Source organism: Squalius cephalus (assembly GCF_949319135.1).
Source record: "Squalius cephalus genome assembly, chromosome: 3".
Classification (NCBI taxonomy): Eukaryota; Metazoa; Chordata; class Actinopteri; order Cypriniformes; family Leuciscidae; genus Squalius; species Squalius cephalus.
Window position 1 is genome coordinate 49,820,607 of NC_137124.1, and position 21,215 is coordinate 49,841,821.

Below are 21,215 nucleotides of genomic sequence, written 5' to 3' on the forward strand. Positions count from 1 at the left end.
CGTGCTGTGCGCAATATCATAGCCTGTGATTTCCGAAAATAGTAGGCTACTATGTTGTCAACTAGTGATATCATCACAAGAACTTTTGAGGAATGTGCAACATAATTTAGACAATTGTTTTTGTCATATGTATGACAGACATCATTTCAGCCGCTTTGTGCAGCTCGCACAGAGCGAGGCTGAACATAGGAGCTCAGCTTCGCGGCTGAGACCGGAATAGACTATTAACTTAAAGCTTTTACTCTTAAACACAAAAGGCACGTCCACTTCAATAAAAAAAGAATATTTATTAAACAAACCAGATCAAGTAATAATATTCAGCAAACCTTCTAGTAGCCTACTTTCTTCAATCTGTCTCTCTTCTCCAGTGGGTTGGGCTAATCCAAATGAAGTGAAAACAAGGGGGGTGTTCTGAAGACAGACTCTTACCTGTGAAACAGGGGTGCTCTGAAAACACCCCCATTATCAATTAGTGCTTTCCACCTGATGAAATGAACGCGGCAAAACTGATGAAATGAACGCGGCACAAAAATCGACCAATCAGAATTTTGGTCGAGCCAGAACTTGTCGACCAATAATCGACTGGGAGATTACAGCCCTAGTTTAAATGGTGTAATATTTGTGAATCTGATTATGTAGCCTACTTATCCATTCTTGCTATTCATACTTTGCACGTGACGTCACAAGTACTGGCTGGCGGGCAAGAACGTCGTTCTCCAGCAACGAAACCCAGTAAACTAATCAAGGATCTTGCCAGGACGTCGCCAGTTTTACTACACAAAAGTTGGTGTTTTGAGGTGTAAACGACATAGTTGTTGTGCGATTGGATGCACTAAGCGCAGATGAGATAAGCAACCTTCACAGTATACACGTCTGTGCAGTGATCATTCCATCACTATGTAATCACTATGGTAATTTCAACATTTGTTTGAATACAATGGGTGTATGATCATGTAATTAATCGTGTCTTTAAGTTACCCTGTAGTTTCGTCAATCAACACCACCAGCTGGTTCGGTAAGTCATCTTTTTGTGTTATGAGTCTAAGATAGGCTAACTGTACGTTCACACCGCCGCCGGTGAGAGCGGCAAAATTCGTTGAAAATGAATGACTTCTGGGCACTTTGACGCTCTCGCCGGTGGCGGTGTGAACTCACAGTAACAGCTGTCGTCTTTTGCTAACAACAACAAAAGTGTGTGATGGGTTGTTTTGAGGTTTGTGATATCTATGGTTTATAATGAGAACCAGAGATGACCCAACAGTAGAGCTAGATTATTTACGGAGGAAGTTTGCACACCTGGGATCCCCCGCGAAACGGTTCTCATTCGCGCTTGAATAAGGCCGGCGACACACTGGCTGCGGCGTGAGCGTCTCAGTTGCGTGGCATGTCCGTTTTTATTTCGGCTCCCATGTTAACAGGTTGGAGTTTGCACACTGCCTGCGTGAGACACGCGTCTCAGGCGCGGCTCGAGCCACGCGGAAAACGCGTGCATGCTACAAATAGAACCGATGCCTATGTTCCTGCAATGGGAGTGTTCTCTGGCTAGAGCGCAGAACAGCGGAGTTTGTATGGACCGAAGTGCATGCCTGAGCTTGTGTTTTGGGTTAAGCTGCGTTGCTTTGTGGAAAATAGAATAATAGAAAAAAATGTATTAATCTTTTTACCTGTTATTATCAATCTAAATGAATCTAACTTTTTAATTTTTTTTAATTTCGTTTTTCTTTATTTAAATTTCGTTTTTTCTTTATTTAAATTTCGTTTTTCTTTATTTAAATTGTTTTTCTTTATTTAAATTTAGTTTTTCTTTATTTAAATTTCGTTTTTCCTTATTTAAATCTACCCTTTACTGTATCAGTAATTTGTTAGTCAGAAAAATATTAGACTACCTTAAAAGTATTGCTTAATTTAACAGACCTGTGTGTGTGCGCGTTATATCACTAGTGCAATGTCCGTTCTCGGAGCATATAGCCTAAGCCCTGCCGCGCTGTTCTGTAGTTTATGAAAAGTTTATTAATTCTGAATGTGTCCGCGTGTCCATCTATATTGCACCAAATGCAACACTGCACTCCCTTGTGAAGTCGATTGGATGAACGGTTCTCGAAATAATCAAAATGCAAACGGACATACAGACACATAGAGAATACTGCCTTTATTAGAGAGAAGATAATAAAGCCCCCTCTCTCCGAAGCTTCGAATATTCGATGTTCATTACTTCCGAAGCTTCGAAGCTCAAAAAATGGTATTCGGACCAGCCCTACTCTCTAGTGCTGTGCTCTTACCGCGAGACTGCCCACACGATGTTCTGATTGGCTGTGGGTTTTGATTGATTTTAACGCATCTCGCATTCGAGTCTAGTGTGGACCAAGCGGCAACCTCCCTGTCTCTCTCTTGAAACCAACACGTAAGTGAATTCAACGGCAATTCATCGACTGGCCACTTGAGGCTGGGTGCAGAAGTGAGTCAAATCTGTATCTCCCCCATGTTAAAATACCCAACTTTACAGCAGAAAAAGACACGTTTACAGCCTGGTGCAAAAAGTGGCTTTGGTATATATAGCTTATTTTTCCCTTCATGACAACTGTGAGGGGGGTGAATTTTGTTATAACTCATCCGTTTACATTATATTAAGCCTTAAAGTTCTGCATAATTAAGGGTGTCCACTTTTGAGTGACAGGTGGATTCCCGCTGCTGTGGTCATTAGTCATCATTAGCCGTTTGTCTGCTGTTTGTTAGCAGTCACGTTACCTCAGCTAATTGTCTGACAGTAAAAATAAATAAATTCGGGAGTGACGCGCTACCAAGATGGCGACGTTCGGCCACGCCCACTTTAGGCTTCAAAAACGGTCTTCAGAAACCTACGGGTGACGTCACGGACATTACGTCCATATTTTTTTTACAGTTTATGGTGTGGACGGACAAATTATTTGTCGCTGGAATCTTATCGCATCACTGGTTTTGCTCCTTTATTTAACGTCCCAAAAAGGTAGTTCTTAAACCAGACGTTAATTTTGCACTGCTCTTGTGTTGGTCACAATGGAAATAATCCGGCTGCGTCTGTGTTTTTAATTTGCACATCGTCAGTAGATTACGCGCAAAACTTTCCACTCCCATCGGCTCTTTTTTGATGTAGCAAGTAAAGTTTCTAATTTATAAATTTACAAATGAATATTCAAGTTACTAAAAAAAAAAAAGTTACTTTTTAAGTTTAATTAATTTTAGTGATCGACCGATATATCGGTCGGCCGATAAATCGGGCCGATATTTGCGGGTTTGACGTGTATTGGCATCAGCCGATACACGGCTGCTGCGTTCGCCGATAGTTTTTTCCCGGCATTATTTACAGACAGGCGTCCGCGCACGGGCAGCTCTGTGTTGCTGGAGACGCTGCAGTTCACGTGCAGCCCATGCACTGCCCCTCCCACACAGTGCTGGAAGCCTCTTCAAGACAACGGCAAGTTTTAAACTTTCAAAGCATCTTTTAACTGTTTGTTTTAGCTGAAATATTGCCATACACTTTGAAAGTGGAAACACGTTGCTCTATATGTGCGTGCAACTAAGCAAGTTTGTGGGTCCAAATGGAAAACGCGAATGCCGAATGCCTCATCTATAAAACTGCTTGTCATTGTATTTAGGGAGCTGCAAATAGCTAAGTTTTGAGGCTATCCATATGCAGCTGTTACGAACATTGGTCATAGGATTAAATAATGCTGACGTTGTTCCATGATTCCGTGATATTTGTGGGAGTTTTATTCAGCGACCACCTGGCTGAGGTTTGGACGTGTGCTCATAAAAGAAGCGACGCGGTTGCGACACGCATGCGATGCAGCACGCTCATTTGTCCAGGCGCTCCTATGCCGTGGTGAGATGAAAACATCTAAACTTTTCAGAATGCCGCAAGCGCACGCAGGTCATGTGACAAAAAACAACTGACCTTTCCATGACAACATCGAAAGCTTGGCCGCACAGCTGATCATAGCTGGACAGGGCGGGTTTTTATTTCTCATCTCCATAAATATATGTAGTTGTAAAGGGCTAGAAATAAATGAATCCTTACTTCCTCGTCATCATGGAGAGCGCAGTTCATGGTTGCATAGCAATGACAGACGTTTATTATGCTGCTTGCTTGTTGCTACTGTGTGCAATAGTGTAATTATTTTATTTATGCTTAAATATTTATTTTCAGAATTTATTTTCAGAATTTGAATTATGCTTAAATATTTATTTTCAGTATTTTCAGCACAGAACTTTTTTTTTTACTTGTTCTACCTCACATGTTTTTAATATTTGTCAAATATTGTTTTTTTAAGTTCAATAAATGTTCCTTTTTTAAATTGAGACTTTAAACATTTGTTATCATCATTGTGTCATTTTTATGATGTAAATTGAGTGAGCAAAAGCAGTATCGGCTCCAAATATAGGCCCAAGAAAATCGGCAGCCCGTATCGGTCATCGGCTAAGGCTGATGAAAAAATAATGTTACTTTTTGATAAAAAGAAACTAAGTAACATAATTAGGTAGCCTACTTTTTTTAAGGAGTAACTCGATACTGTAACGCATTACTTTTAAAGGTAATTTTCCCCAACAATAGTCAACAACAAATTTCATTATCGATTAGTTTGCACAACTCAACTCATATTGCAACTACGAACTAGGTTAAAGGTCCCATGGCATGAAAATTTCACTTTATGAGTTTTTTTTTTTACATTAATATGAGTTCCCCTAGCCTGCCTATGGTCCCCCAGTGGCTAGAAATGGCGATAGGTGTAAACCAAGCCCTGGGTATATCCCTGGGTATATATATATATATATATGGGCCTATCTTCCTTAAATGTCCTCATATGGGGAAAGGTTACCTCCCCTTTCTCTGCTTTGCCCGCCCAGAGAATTTGGCCCACCCATGAGAAATTGAGCAGACCATGCGAGCGCGATATTGTTTTTTCCCCGAGAGACATCATGGCTTGCAAACGAGCAAAGCATGGCAGTTGCTCAGTGTTTGGATGTACAAATGAACACAAAAGTATTTTTTTAGTTCCTTCATCCGAGCCTCTGAAGAACCAGTGGGGAACCAATTTTATTTTCTCTGGAAATGCGCCAGAGTACAGTCTTCTCTAAACTACAAAGATTACTGATATAGATGCTAATACAGCCAACAACATAGGCTAGCGTTAGCTGCATGATAATAACTGTAACAGCATACATAAACAAACCAACTTAAGTTATTATTACTACCAGTTATCATCATGTAGCTAACGCTAGCCTACATTGTTGGCTGTATTAGCATCTATATCAGTCTATGCGTTCAAGTTGAATGAGTTGTTTTGTTGAATGAGCATATTTCATTCAATGAGCAAGTTGAATGAGCATATTTCTATGCGTTCAAGTTGAATGAGTGTACAATAGTCAATTATGATTAGGAAAGCAGAAATACAAAGTAATACAAGGTATACCGTATCCAGACACAATATTTTAAACTAACCATTCGGAGACGTCCTGCTGTAAAAAGTGAATATTGGTGTAAGTTGGATTACTAGAACTATTTGAGTCTATTTACTTTGTATTTCTGCTTTCCTAATCATAATTGACTATTGTACACTCATTCAACTTGAACGCATAGAAATTCACAGACACTCAAATATCTCACTTTCACCCAAAGTATAATTTCCCTTTAAGGACCCCCGTGTCAGACGTTTTTTTCTGACGTCATGACGCACGAGTCTGTCTTGAAATTCTGCTCAACCGCCATTTTCTTTTTCTCTCTGGACGCGGATGAAGGTAGGTTGGAAGTTTGTTTTAATTAATATACTCAAAAATGCAACTTTTGGACGTGTGTTTTAGTCGTTTATGAGTTAATTAATGTTGTTTGTGAACCTGAATACTAACGAAATCGTAATTAACTGAATTTTTTAACGTACGTTTGCAATATAGCGTTACTGAATATGTTCTATGTATACAAGATGTTATATTTACTCGTTTGTTTTATAAAAATGTGTTCAGTTTGGATCTTGGGAGTAAGTTATGTGTATAAAATAATTTTAAAATTGATGCCCCCTTAACCGTCTGTGCCGCGCGAGATATTGGAAATGCTTTGGGCGGGAAGTGCTCGGGCAGTGGGACAAAATGCTTGAATTTGAATTCCTGCAGTATAATATTGAGTTTGCTTTTAAAGTAATGTTTGTCTGTTCTTTTATTTGTCTTTGAAACATTAGCTCTGATTTATTCATCGACTTTTTTGCCCAAAATGATGATGAAAGTCTGTGATGAAAGTCATTGGTTGCGTCTCAATCAGCTCCCTAGTTCAGTAATCAGGGCATTGATCAGGGAGTCAGCCCATTGACTGATTCCCTGATCAGTGCCCTGACTACTGAATTAGGGAGGTGATTGAGACGCACCCATTGTGCGTAACGCTAGCTTCATTTGCTTAGCTCGAGGCGTTTCATCCAGGAAAAAAATTCAGGGTTTTCTTCAGTAGAAAATTATGATTTTTCTTTTTTAGAAATAGTAGTATTTTCACAACTAATTAATTACTTGACCTGTAGCAAACCATTTTCTGCCACTTAAATACTACAACATTTTTCTCCCCTTAGGACCGAAAACTTTTTTAATGTTTGACGACTGAGGACACTTTGCTATAACGTTACATGGTAAGTAATTTTTATTAATTTAAGTAATTTCTAATTTCTTCTCTAATTGATAATAGAGTCACAGTTGACGATACCCATTGACTTCCAGTATTTTATTTTTTTTTCCTGCTATGGAAGTCAATGGGTACCGTCAACTGTCTGGTTACCAACATTCTTCAACACATCTTCTTTTGTGTTCAGCAGAAGAAAGAAACTCATACAGGTTTGGAACAACTTGAACCATTTTTGTTTGAACCATTCCTTTAATTGTTTTTAGGTGGCTCATTTAAGGGCATAACCACTATGTTTTTATATTTATTTTTATAAATATATTAGTGGCTCAGTTTTGAGCATAATGCAGTGCAAAGACAACTTTGCAAAAAGACTGTTAATGGAATGGATGTTAAGTGTGTCAGTAAATGAAATTTCATTGGCACAACAAATATGAACAGTTTGTAATGATTTCTCAAAGTTTGTAATGTGGAAAATACGTTAGCGTATAAAATGAATTAATGTTAATAAATATTTCTAAAGCAATTTGAGTCTTGTGTGATTGACTTAACAAAATATAATAATTTAAGTTGAGAAAACGTTTTTTTTTTAGGTGTTACCAATTGAAGTAATTTTTTTAAGTTGATCCAACTGTAGGAAAAATTAATACATTCAAGTTGGAATGCAGTGAAATTAAGTTAGACTAAATTAAATAATAGGATTGAATGACTCAAATAATATAAGTGTGATTGACCTAGTGAAATGAAGTTGATAAAATGTGATAATTTAAGTTGAGAAAACTTAATTTTTTTAGATGTTACCAATTGAAGTAATTTTTTTAAGTTGATCCAACTGTTCACTTTATATGGCTATAGCCGCTGAGTTGCAACTTCTTCAGGTGCTTCTCCATCCGGATCAGATTCTGGGTCAAACTGGAAAGCTTGAACGACTGCGTGTCTACGAGCCATTGCAATACATCCACTCACTGTAAACATTAGCGCATGGTACTGTGGCCGCAAGCTGGTCAAGGCCACACCCCCACCTCCACCTTGCCCCTCTCCTCCTTATTAGCATTTAAAGCTACAGACACAGAAATAACACGTCCTAAGGAAAGCTCATTGTGGCACTGGCTCGTAGTGGTTAATTCTGCACCAAGGCTTCAGATCAGGACCACTAAGGCCTATATAAAAGCATCCAAAAAGCAGAATTTCATAGGACCTTTAAGATCCCTGCTGAACTACTTAACTAATTTATGAGCTGAGACAGAGTCTTACTTTTATTTATGCATTTTATTAATAAATAATATTTATGCATGAATCTTGTTCTTAACTGTAAAAAGAGTGAAAAGTTCATTCTTTGAATTTTGAGAAACTTGAGGATAAAATTGAAGTGTCTCAAAGTGGCTTTATAAATGTCACCCTATGTGAATAAAACAAACAATTTGCTTGTTTTGTATTTTATGTATTGAGTTCTACACTATTTTACCTTTTCAAGTGCTTTTCTTTTGTCTGTTCATTGCACATTGCTGAACTCGCTCACAGAAAAGCCTTGATCTCAGTGGGCCTAAACCTCTTGAAATAAATGCAAAACAAATGAAATGCATCACAGGATGACAAATCACCACCTTCACTCTCATGCACAGCTACATCATGACATTCCCAAACCACTGAGAGTGATGTGAGCACAGACTCAATCCCTGGGCTACTGACTATAATGAAATCAGTTCTCCTCAAAACTATATGATGTAACATTAGCCTGAGCATCAGCACAAACAAAAGTACAAAACCACCCAGCAGACACAAACACCTAAGGAATATCAAGGCCACACTTTTTTTTTTTTTTTTTAGATTTATGTATATACTACTATAGTATTTATTAACATTTTGAGCTTTTATTTATACATTTTCAGTTTTCATTTGATTTTAAGTTTTAATAATTTAGTTTATTTTGTTTTTATACAATAAGGGACACTCTTAATATCTCTAAACTACACACCAATTGCAATGTAAATAAAACACTGGCTGCATAAGATAAATATTTCACAGTCCCAGTGTATGCCTGCAGGTATATGTATCTGAATGAAAAAGATAATTACTGCTTGACTGAAATAAGTGCATTTGAGAATTAGACAGCATCTGAGATGCAATCACTTTGATTCCAGACAATATGACTTCCATGGCACTTACTGGTTCTTTTTTTTTTTCATAGTGTAAGAGCATCCAACGACACACCAGAGGAACGTTCTGCAGATTTACTGAAAGATCAACTGTGTAACTGAATCTCATAACGGAGTTAAATTCCCCATTATGTACAGCAGATGCACAAACGCACAATCTGTGTTTCATAATGCATCTGTTTGCACTCCCACTAGAGCGACGCCAACGTGCCTCATCGACTGACACATTCACTGTCTGGATTCCCAACGACGCTCGTGTACAATCCCGGCACACCAAATTCAGAGAGAAAGTACAATCCCATTAGCATGCAAACAGGGCCGGAAAGCCATCAAAACAGAATACAGCACAATGCAACACGGTTTTTGTGATTTGTAGTGTCAGAACAACAGAAAGCCACAGCAGGCCGAGGCAGAGCTCGGGGAGAAACAGCCAATCCTATTTACTGGAGTTTCAAAGAGAAGGTAATTAACGGAACAACCCAACAGTGTCACTAATTAACTCAGTCCTCCTGATATTCAGCCACACAGAAGCGCTCTGTACAAACACACCAGCACTGCGAGAGCCGAGGCATTGTAAACAAACAAACAGCATCACGGAAGAAACATCTACAGCCTCTGCGCTGATGTGACTCTCGCCTTCTGCTGAGTCAGAAAGTACTGCGGATCCAGTTGATCCGGTTCTCAAATTGACCTAAAATGATCTGCCGGGAATGGTTAGCAGCTCAGTGGAGTGGAAAATGATCCCTGAATAATGACTTCAATTTTGGTTCTTACATAAAACTTCACAATCACGTATGTTTAAAGTAAAGAAGTACACTTTAGCATACTTCTAATATACTTAAGTGTGAACTGAATGATGTTTTCAGGCACATGATTGCATGTTAATTGCAATTTAATTTTATAGTTCAAATTTATATTAAATGGAATTAGCTGAAGTTAAGAGTTCTTAAGTGCATCTTAATATGTAATTTCAAAATAACTTCAATTGTCTTTGAATTATGATTAAAGTTTACTGCTGAATGTACTGACAAGCATTTATGGTACACCAAAATATACTTTAATGCCATTTCTGTTTCTATTTTACTGTAATTTAAAGTTTTTGATTTTGATGTTGCAATTTAGTTTTCTTTTTAAATATATTCATTTTAAATGTAATATTGAATAAGTAGATGTGCTTTTGTATGTTAGTCAACACATCAAAATAAATGTACTTCTTCAAAGCACAAGAAAATATTTTTGAACCAAAATGTGAAATGCACGATAAAGTAGAACCTTTAGTTTGACATGATTACAAATTGCACATTTTACGCATTATGTGCGTGTAAAGAAACAGCCATGAAAGTGGACTCTCTTTAAGTACATTTAAGTGGCTTTTATTTAATTTATATTATATTATCTGCAAGTACAGTTTTAAAAAAAAAACATTTAAGATTTGAAGATCACTACACGTGCACATTAAATACAATTAAGTTCACTTATTTTTCGCAAGGGATTAAATAATAATATCATAAAAGCCCAGTTGAATAATATCAAGTTCCATTATTTTCCTTTGAATATTCCATTTCACAAAGAAGTATGTCACACAATGATCGTTACTGGTAAATGCGTTATCGGATTTAAACTGTCCTATTAGATTCAAAAATCAGCTCTTACTGGTGTTAGTGCTGGTTGCATTGGTGTTGTCGGCTGTTGCAGCCCGTGTGTTCTGTTGGTCTGATTCTGTTGACACGGTCCTCACAACAGCTCTGCTGGTGTTATTGGTGTCATCTGTTCCACACATCAGCTGACTGAGGCTTCCAAATGGATCGGACCTGAAGTCCAAAGTGTCTACAGCACTTAACAGCGCTGAAGACCCAAACTTAGACATCTGAGTGAAAAAAAAAAAAAAAAAAAACATCTCACAGGAAAATCTCCACATATACACATTCAGAAATGACTCTTATGTTCACCAAGACAGCATTTGTTTGAACAGAAAATACAGTAAAAATGGTAATAATACAGTTTGAATGTAATGTATTCCTGTGATGCAAAGCTGAATTTTCAGCATCATTCCTAAAGTCTTCAGTCACATGATCTTCCAGAAATCATTCCAATATGCTGATTTTCTGCTCAAGAAAGCAGTTGCGTGGCTGCATATTTTTGTGGAAACCGTGATACATTTCTTTCAGGATTCTTTGATGAATAGAAAGTTCAAAAGAACAGCATTTATTTATATAAAAGTATTAATTTATTTTAAGAAAAAAAAAAAAAAAAATCACACACAAACACACACACACGCTTTTGAACAGTAGTGTACTTAGTTTGCTTTATTATCTGCATGAAGCATTTGCATTACACTATCTGTGACCCATAAGCAGAACAGACCTGAACCATTGTTTCTTTGGAACACTGTTTTTGTCTTTTTGTCTGGACAAGAAGATGCAATAAAAACTATCTTTAGAAAACATACTGCATGCACACTTCTGGTGAACATTTGTCCATCCCATAACTGAATATTATGGTGTAATGTCATTAATTAATGCCATTAATGTCTTGTTCACGGCATGTCTGCGTAATACAAGTCCATCTGTGCTTTGCATCTGTTGGCCTGGCGGCTAAGCCGGCTAATGCCAAACCATGAAAAGGTGAAATGGTTTTTGGTACGTGATCAAGACACCACCTTCATAATCTAAACAAAAAGTGTAAACTGTATTTCAGTCTCACTCAACGAGCATAACAGACATAAAGCCTGTTCACTCAGAACGAAGGTGACAGCTGTTGTGTTAATACCAAATGACACGGTATATTACTTTCCAGCAAACTTCCAGCTGATTTTATTTATATAGCCATGCAAACAGTAATGGACTGCACAGAAGCATGGGTAATAGAGCACAACAGTGACGGCCCACTTTTTCAGTGCCCTTGGTTCCTGAATTATTTTCCCATTTATTTTCTCCACATTCAGAAACGTATTCACTACAGAGCTCTAATCCTTGGACCAAACCAACCAGCTCTCAGATGAATAGCACAATATATTACTATTAAAATGTATTCAGTATAATGTTATATACTAATATGCAAAAAAATATTGCAAACAAAAAAAGTAGCTTGAGAGTGTACAGAGATCCGATTACATCATTTGCAATGCTATATGCAAATGGCAGTCACATTGATTTGCAACAAAGAAAGTAAAGTATGGTACCATACAAGACAACTTCAGTTCTTTTGCGAGGAAATGAACAACTCTTCCTATGAAGCCTTGCAAATGACGCAACTGATTCTGAAACAGAGAGTACAATACCAAACCCTTAACATTGACATCCGTACTCAAGTTCGGAGGCCAAGAGGGCTGCATTTAAACCACATTAAATGCAAAGGGCCACAAATTACAATTTGTATCATAAGACTTTTATTTAGGCCTCCTTAAGACAATATTTGTAGTTTTACTGAGTATTTACAAGTGCAGTTTATTATCTAGCTAAGTCTTACTAGTCCTACATGGATTGTTAAATGTTGTCCCATATAAAATGTCACTGAACATGAAAAAAAAAATGGCATTTAAAAAAAAAAAAGGATTAATAGTTTGTCTTACTGTATTCTTAATGCAAAAGTGAAAAAAATGCCAAAATGCATAAAGAAAAACATTCTTGAGCAAATAAACTTAACAAGAACTGATGAAAAGAAGTGAATAGTCCTGGTGAAAAGTCTGCATTGTTTTCACAAGTAATGTCAGGTCTGGCAGTTGATCACTGGCTGATCTGAGACAGTCTGTCAGCAAGACGAAAACGTTGCACCTTTTTACAGTCTTCTTTTTTTATGCTCCATTGCACATTGACATTGAGAATACAAGTTTTGTTTTTCATGTTGCTAAGAGGACCATCGGCCACTTACACACTGCAAAGTTTCAGGAGTGTCAAACGCATTAAATGGCACAAAAATAAAGTTGTTTTTTTAAAGGTGCAGTCCGTAACTTTTGGTGCTCTAGCAGTTAATAAACAGAACTGCATGCAACCTTTTTTCAACTGTAAAGAACCTTTAGAGCAATGAAAAGGTTCTATGGATGTTAAAGGTTCTTCATGGAACCATAGATGCCAATAAAGAACCTTTATTTTTTTAAAGTGCAGTTTATAAGACGTAAAACATATGTAAACATAAACAAACTGTTCATGTGTGCAAGTTTTGTTCGAATCCGATACATGCTTATTTATTTCAGGTCTACACCACCCCTTCCAATCCAATTGAAACATTATTCGCTTCAAGCTCAAGAGGTGTTTAGATGATGGTTTCCCAGTCTGATTGAGCCATCAGTCTGATAATAAACAGATTATTTGGGTGCATGTAAACGTAGCTAGACGACCTCACGGGCAGATCGCATTTTGTGAGACTGCAGGGTTTAGCAAAACTTGAAATACAGGTCATCTGCAGAAACTATCAGACAGCTCTGCGCTTTAAGATTGTAAGATGCTTCAAATGTTGTAGCAGTCTGTTGCTGCATGCGAGTTGTTCTCTTGTAGATGCCAACAGATGAACGAGCTCTTCAGGAAAACTGGAGCACACACTGGCAATCATCTGAACCCAATGGAGGTTGTGCTATTCCATTAAGTGAAGTCATTCGCAATGGATTATGGGAGTGCAGAATTTGCTGAGCTCTTCATGCACAATTCCTGTATTCAAGGTAACCACAAATAGTGGATTTCTCTTCAGAATTATTTTCATTAGAAATATAACAATATATATTGACTTCTACAGGAGAATGTGCTATTGATTAAAGGGTAACTAAACCCCTGGTCAGAGCCTGACTCCACCCACTGGCAATATTTGAAAAATGCTGGAAAAGTGGGCAGACCCCAAGGGAGATAGAGGGGACGAACCGAGGGCGGGGCTGAGCGGGGGGGCGTCCAACTGAGACCCGCAGTGACGGATTAATTGACAGCTGCTGTCAGACTCTAAAATGGACAGTGACTCACAGGGTCGCAAGACAACGTAAAGTACATGCATCTGATACTGCATCATGCATCGCGCACTCTCTGTAGGCATATTCATATTTTGCCGCTATGTGAAAAAATCCAGCAAAATGCGCCAGCGCTTTTGTCGACCCCAGAGGATTAACTTTAGCCTAACCATAAATTGTGATTATATATATGATCACTCACATCAGCAGGAGGAGCAGCATTTGGCACTGCATCGCTTTTCAGCGTGAGCTGTGTGGAGAAGCCCATTTCCACCTCTACTGCGTTGGAGAAGCAATCCCGCGAAAAATTCAGGTTGCACACTTGAGCTCCACTGACGCCTAATTTCCAAGTCTGCTGGAAAGCTATGCAGTCCAGCAGTGCTGTTGCAACCAGCAACACTACACCTACGTACCCTCCCGACCACTGTACTAAATACAGATAAATCTACGCTAACTTGAAGCTATCCTAACTGATGCAATACTATGCGTGGTAGCTCGTACCAAGGGATGGCATAGTGAGCTCGTACCAAGGGAGGGCGTGGTGAGCTGGAACCTGCTTACGTCACGTAGTACCGCTTACGTCACGTAGTACCGCTTACGTCACGCAGTACCGTAAGCATCCAATAGGAAAATTCAACTGCAGTAGCCACCATTCAACCTGAAGAGGGCAGCATGTTTTTACACCATATATTGTAGAATTAAAACACTTTACACCCAAATGTCAAAAAAGTTACTCGAATCAATGAACAGCACTAATAAAGCCCCATTCTTACAAATCATTAACTAAAAAAAAGTTGGTTTAGGGTTTAGTTACCCTTCAACAGCCTCAGAGCTCATGATAAATTGTTTAATGGTTTTAAACTATTTATGCAAACTATTTCTGTATGGAGAAAATAAATGGGATAATTTCATAACCTGAATGTTGTGCTCTATAGCAATGGAAATAACATAATACATAGTTATTATAAACGGTACCAAAAAAAAAAAAAGAAAAAAAAAGAGAGATAATCAAAGAATCCACTTTTTTTTAATCAGTTTCCACAAAAATATGAAATGGTACAATTGTTTTTAAAATTGATAATAAGAAGAAATTTATTTATTGATTTATTTTTTACATTTGTTTATTGAGCAGCAAATCAGCATATTAGAATGATTACTGAAGGATCATGTGACACTTAAGACTGGAGTAATGATGCTGAAAATTCAGCTTTACATCACAGGAATAAATTATATTTAAAAAAATATTCACATAGAAAACACGTATTTTGGATTACAATAATATTTCACAATATTACTGTTTTTGTATCTAATATATGCAGCCAAGAGATTTAAAAACACTTAAAACTTTTGAAACTTTTGTATTTCAGAAAATCCTCAGGATGTCAAACTACAAGGAGTATATAAGCTGTTTTATTTTCTATAAATTATATATGAGCTTTACAATTTTAGCAAATCCTGTTAGCAAACTTTAGGATGTCTAAATAGGTGTAATTTTGTTACTTTTTATATTATATTTTTTTATTAATCAAACAATAAAAGTATTTATTATTCTTAAAATAAATAAATATTCTTATAATAAATACAAAAATACTTATGATAACATTAATAACAGTGGAAATGGAAAGTGATTACAGTATCTACTTATCTTCCAAATAAGGTTTAGTTGGTGTGAAGATATGTTTGTTTATCCAACATATCTAATAGGTTTTGCAAGACAAAACATGGGATTTGTGCCTCTAATTTGAAACCTCATGGGACACAGTATTGTATCCTATTCCTGGATAACATTTTACATTTGTAAAAGATGGAAAGCATAGACCATTCATCCAAAACTGAAAACTCACCGCTGTCATTAGTGGAGCGATATGAACGCTGGTTTTTGCCATCAGTAGGCCCGTCTCGAGCCGGTTCAGACCCAATGCTAATGGAAGCTGAATCAGAAAAAAAAAGAAGAAAAAAAACCCTCATTTTAGTATTACTGATTTTTTCTGAGCTTAATTGTGTATTACATGGGTTCTGCCTCAGAGAGCCAAAGATTAAGACAGTATTACTGAACTGAAGCGAAGTACAGTTCAATCTATAAAGATCATTAGATTTTCAGAGTTTATTCTCAGAGCCTGGGATGTCAGGCAGTTAAAACAACCTTAATAAACTCCCGTTCACTGGCCTCTTAGCCAGCACTATCTCTGTGTCTATCTCTTTGACCTTCACACATTCAATAGCGATTACTTTAGAAGGAAAGGGAGGTTCAGAAAAAGGCAAAAGGGAAGGGGGAGAGGGGAAGAGAGAGAGAGAGAGAGAGAGAGAGAGAGAGAGAGAGAGAGAGAGAGAGAGAGAGAGAGAGAGAGAGAGAGAGAGAGAGAGAGAGAGAGAGTGTGTGTGTGTGTGTGTGTGTGTGTGTGTGTGTGTGTGTGTGTGTGTGTGTGTGTGTGTGTGTGTGTGTGTGTGTGCGTGCGTGCGTGTGTGTGTTTTGAAGTATTTATCTGCACAGGGGATTACGTGGCAAATGGCTTTTTCTTCATTCAGTCTGGAGAACATTTATGCTCCCAACCTCTCATCCGCAAAACCAAACCCGAAGCCCTTCAGGATGAGAGTGGATTATAAATGTCTTAAACGTGAATTTAAGAACAAATGGTTGAACATATATGAAAGGCCAAGGGCAGTTGTAACCTTCCCATATTTTCCTTCATAACTCACAAACTGCTACATCTGACATATTTTGGTAAACACATAACATAGCACCACTGAAAATATTTAAGAGATCATAATGTTGAATTTAACAGCCTTGTTATATGTGATAATTATAAGAATTTATGTTATCCCAAATAAGAGCACACCTCAGTTGCTTTAATACTTTTTTAGTTGCCATAATGTGTTTAGGCAAAAGTCTAAGTGATATCTATATTATAATTATTTGAAGTTCTCTCTAAAAGCAGGTGAGCTAGATATTCCCCTTTGTTTTCTGGGTTGTCAGTAAAATATGTCTGCCTTGATTTGATTATCTCTGTTTTAGATAATAAATTTGTATCAAATCATAAATCCAGAAAAATGTAAACGGACAACACGGAACTCACATAATTTCATATGGCCCTATTACTGTAATAAATAAATAAATAAATAGTTAAAGTTGTATGAATTCAATTGATTAGATGTGCTTTTTAATTATTAAAAGGTAAATAAATCATTAAAACGGAATACAAAGAATTTGGAAAAAAAATATAGAATAAAAAAAAAAAGGGCCCTAAAAATTAAATTAACCATATCTAAACACCCATATAAAAAACAAAAAACAATTTACTTTACTAGATATTAAAGGGGTCATATAATGGTACATGTACTTTTACAAGTTGATTGTACTGAAATGTGTGTTGGCAGTGCCTGTACACAACCATCATAAAATGATAAAAATCCAATCTCAAAAAGTCTCAAATCAAGCCGTTCGACCTTGTGACGTCACACGGTCGGACGCCCCTCCCATGATTGTTGATTGACAGCAGCGTTTCAACACAGACCCGCCCTCGCTTGTGAGCGAGCTGTCATCATAGTCCGCATTGTTGATACGCTGGAGCAGAATGGTGTCTAATCGATTGTGCTGTTCTGTTCTTGGGTGTAATAACGAACACAGCAGTCATTTTGATGTTCCTAAATCCGAACCGCTGAAGACGCAGTGGCTGAGTTTTGTTTTCGAAGGGAATATTCCCCACGATCAACGTCAATGCTTTCATGTTTGCGCAAATCATTTCACACACCAGACTGCTTTACGGGGTCAGCTGGTTTAGCTAAGAAGCTGCTCCTAAAAAAAAGGATTGGTACCAACTATTCGTGTTCCTGCTGCACTTCCAGAAGAACTGAAGTGAGTGTAACGTTTTATTGACCTTTATATTAATCTTTATATTAATCTTTGCAAATCGCTAGCACGCTTCACGATGAATGCGGCTAAGGTTTACACTCAGGGTTTACACTTTTCTATGTACGACGTTCTCAATATAATTCATAATCCCACGTTTATAATGAACAACGCATTATGGTTGTTGTGTTATTATTACAAACCGTGTACGCACAGAACAGAGGGGCGGGGTGAGCAAAGCTCATTATCATTTAAAGACACATGCACTTAAACGGCGTGCAGAAAACAGAGCTGTTTTTGACCAGGTAAAATTAGTGTTTTCTTACAATAATAATGAGAATTTTTAATTAAAGTATATTACAAACTTTTAATTTAAACCCTAAAGAATCATATTAGCTTGTACAAAAATGGCATTATATGACCCCTTTAAGAAAAGAGCTGCCCTGGACATGACCTTGTTTCATCGTTCGACCTAAAGCACATGTTCAAGTGTTCATACTGTATACTTCTGTAACAGTAAGTGGCTGCCCTTCATTGAGCTCAGAGTATATCGGACACCTATTGTGTCCATGCGCTCCTTTCAGTGCCGCATCCCATATAGTCCCATTTCTAGCTGCAGAGCTTCACATCTGTTAATAGTTTTATTCTGTAAGAGGCTAAGAGCTGCTGAGAGCTTTGTGTACTATATGTCCCTATCTCTCTCTAAGATGTGTACAAAGGTTATGAGGAGAGATTTCTGAATGTTCAAAAAACATTCTGCACTGCTGAAAACACAGACACACTCGTGGATACAATCACATGTTTAATAATCAACACTAATAAATAAAAACTTATAAACTTAAATTACATGTAAGTCTGTTTTATATCAACTTTTAAATTATTTAATTATGTTTATACAACAATTTGTTGCTGAAACACATAAATAGGGACTGTCATAAAAACTTGTTTCATGACAGATTTAAACATGTTTAAACGCGAAGACAACAGATTAAGTATATGTATATAAAATATAATGAATATGTAATAGCAAAATGCCCCACTTTAGTTATTTATCTAGCTAAATAACAAGTTTATGAACATTGACTTGCTTATAGGTAAATGTAACATTACGTGACATTCTTTACAAGCTGTTTTAATGACGTCTTTCCGCGGTTGAAACACTGATTGTTTACAAGAGACGTGATATGGATTTTGGTAAGTTGCACTGTCTTTTTCAACTTATGATGTTCAAAAAGTTTATTTTGTGCTGTAACTTGTAGTAAAGAACTTAGGCGATACAGCGCCTGATCTGTCACACAATAAAGAGCGGCAAAATTTATTTGTTATAACATTTTGCTTCAAGTAAATATATGGGTCATTCTATGGAAATGTCCATTTTTCTGTCCCTAGCCTTCACAGAAATATTACACTTAAAAAACTCTTTAGGATTACAATTTCTTTACAGTTTAAAATAAAACAATACGTTATTTGAACATAGAAGTGCTCAGAAGTGCCACAGAAGTGCTCGTCCCCACAGTCATGTACAGAGGGAAAATGCTTTATTTTGAGGTCAAAAACAGGTTTTTACACCATTTAAAATATAATAATGATAATAATGTCACTGGTGTTACCATTAAACAAAAATCTCTGATTTTGAAATAAAAATCACACTGATGACATCACTTGACTTCCTTCTTCCAAATTCCTGAATATCTATGAAGAAAGGCCCATAGTAAATCCACTGTCTCTTTTCAGTTATCAGATATTTTCTCATTTATCTCATGATTTCATATGAAGCTTTTAGTTGAACTCACTGGTATGACCTACTTTATTATTAGGGAATTGTAAAAAAAAAACTAGAATACAAATGGAATAAACTACTTAATTTAGTTAGTATACCATGATTGACAACATGTGGTTTGATACCTTGCAGCAGCCATTTTGTAAAATAAGTTTTTCATGAAAATTGTCACTGGTGTTACTGTCACTGGTGTCACCTTTCTTATGGGTAACACCAGTGATTCCTATTTATAGTTATCTATTTATAGTCAACTTATCTCAATTCTGAACTTTATTCAAAGCTATTCATTTAGATTGTATGCCAAATGTAACAATTTAGTCTCATCTACTTAATTATAGTTGAAGAATAATGATCTTTGGTCTAATGCATATCATTGGTGATTCATTGTGTCACTGGTGTTACTGTCTTTTTTTTTCTGTCACATTAAATACAATGTTACATGTGACATGATAAAAATTTTACATCCATTTAATTCTGCTACACTCAAAAGTTAAGATTTAAAGGATTGCATCATTACTTGATTTGAACTGGTTTTCAAATATTTTCATTGTTATAGCAAATACATGATTGTGCAAACAAACTAACCTCATTCAAGCACACTTTTAACAAACCTGATTAAATAAATAAAATATAATCTCCTTATTTGTTGCACTATTATTATTTTTCGGTAATTCTAACTACATGTGCTGAAAAAAATTACAAATAATATTTCATAAAAACCTTTAAAGCTACACTGTGTAACTTTTTTAGTTGATTCTTAGCAAAAAACACTTAGTTCTTTCAAAAATATATGTGCTCATTAATGTATATTTACTTCTTTCAAGTAATAAAGTATTCTCTTAAGTTTATAATCTGCCATTGAAAGTACATACGGGTGAGGGGTTCGAATGCCGGTCGCCATGTTGCCCCTCCATCTTGAAACTACATTAGCCAAAGAGGGACATGCCTGTAAATTCAAGCTTCGCCTTTTGCGTTTTTCACTCAGTGACACCGTGACGAATGCGAGGGGGAGATTACTCGCGAGCTCGCGAGTGCCGGCAGATTTGAAAGATAGTGTGGTGTGTGTGTGTGTGTGTGTGTGTGTGTGCGTGCGTGCGTACTCACATTTGAAAGAGAGAATTAAAACGTCAACGCGACAGACAAATCAGCAAGACCATAGTCAATATTGGAGTAACTTTTCCCAGATGGAAAGAGCTCATGAGGAGAAAAGATTTTAAAACGGACGCCGAGGTTGCCTGCTTTCTTCTCGACAGGTAATTCAGCCTGTTGTAATTCATTTGTGTAAATTCGAAGTTTTATAGTTGCTTGTCTAACCATAGCATGGTTGTGCATAACGCCAGAACGACCTCTAGTATAACTTCATCCTCGCGTCAATGGTGAAAAAGTATTGTTTACCTTGTAACATAAATCTGTGCTGCGACGGATCACAGGTGATGAATAGTTTTAAAGGCGCAATTTTTTAAGCTATATATAAAAAAGGACACTGTAAATTTTAGTTATTTTTAATTGCTTTTACTTTGTACACATTGTAACGTTAGCCTAATCTGATTATGCTGGGATAGCCGATTCCAAGGGTGACGTTTACCTCCTGACATCTGTCCGGTAGTTTTATTCATTTTAGACGTATTGTTTATTATTGTCATGGACGAAGTCGATAACTGGAAGCCATGTTAATCTTGGAATAATACGGCCACCGTAGGAGTTAAAACGCCCTCGGAATTGAGAGGAACAGAAACTAATATTCACTGGGTAGTCATATACAATTTCACCGCTAGATGGGGGTAAAAATCACACAGTGTAGCTTTAATATTGCCAAAGAAGTAAGGTAACACCAGTGACAAAAAAAATGGTACATGCAGTCTTTAAAGCTG

General features: G+C 36.9%; 1 protein-coding gene across 1 annotated transcript in view; it reads right to left on the reverse strand.

Moving 5' to 3' along the window:
- The window catches only part of LOC307155611 (phospholipid-transporting ATPase ABCA1), a 208,836-nt gene that overhangs the window by 158,461 nt on the left and 29,160 nt on the right, over positions 1–21,215 (reverse strand). Inside the window, exons 7-8 of the mRNA XM_079866407.1 lie at positions 15,562–15,648; positions 10,441–10,654 (exon numbers count right to left, since the gene is read on the reverse strand). Coding sequence (XP_079722533.1) covers positions 10,441–10,654; positions 15,562–15,648 — 301 coding nt within the window. The remainder of the gene's footprint in view (positions 1–10,440; positions 10,655–15,561; positions 15,649–21,215) is intronic.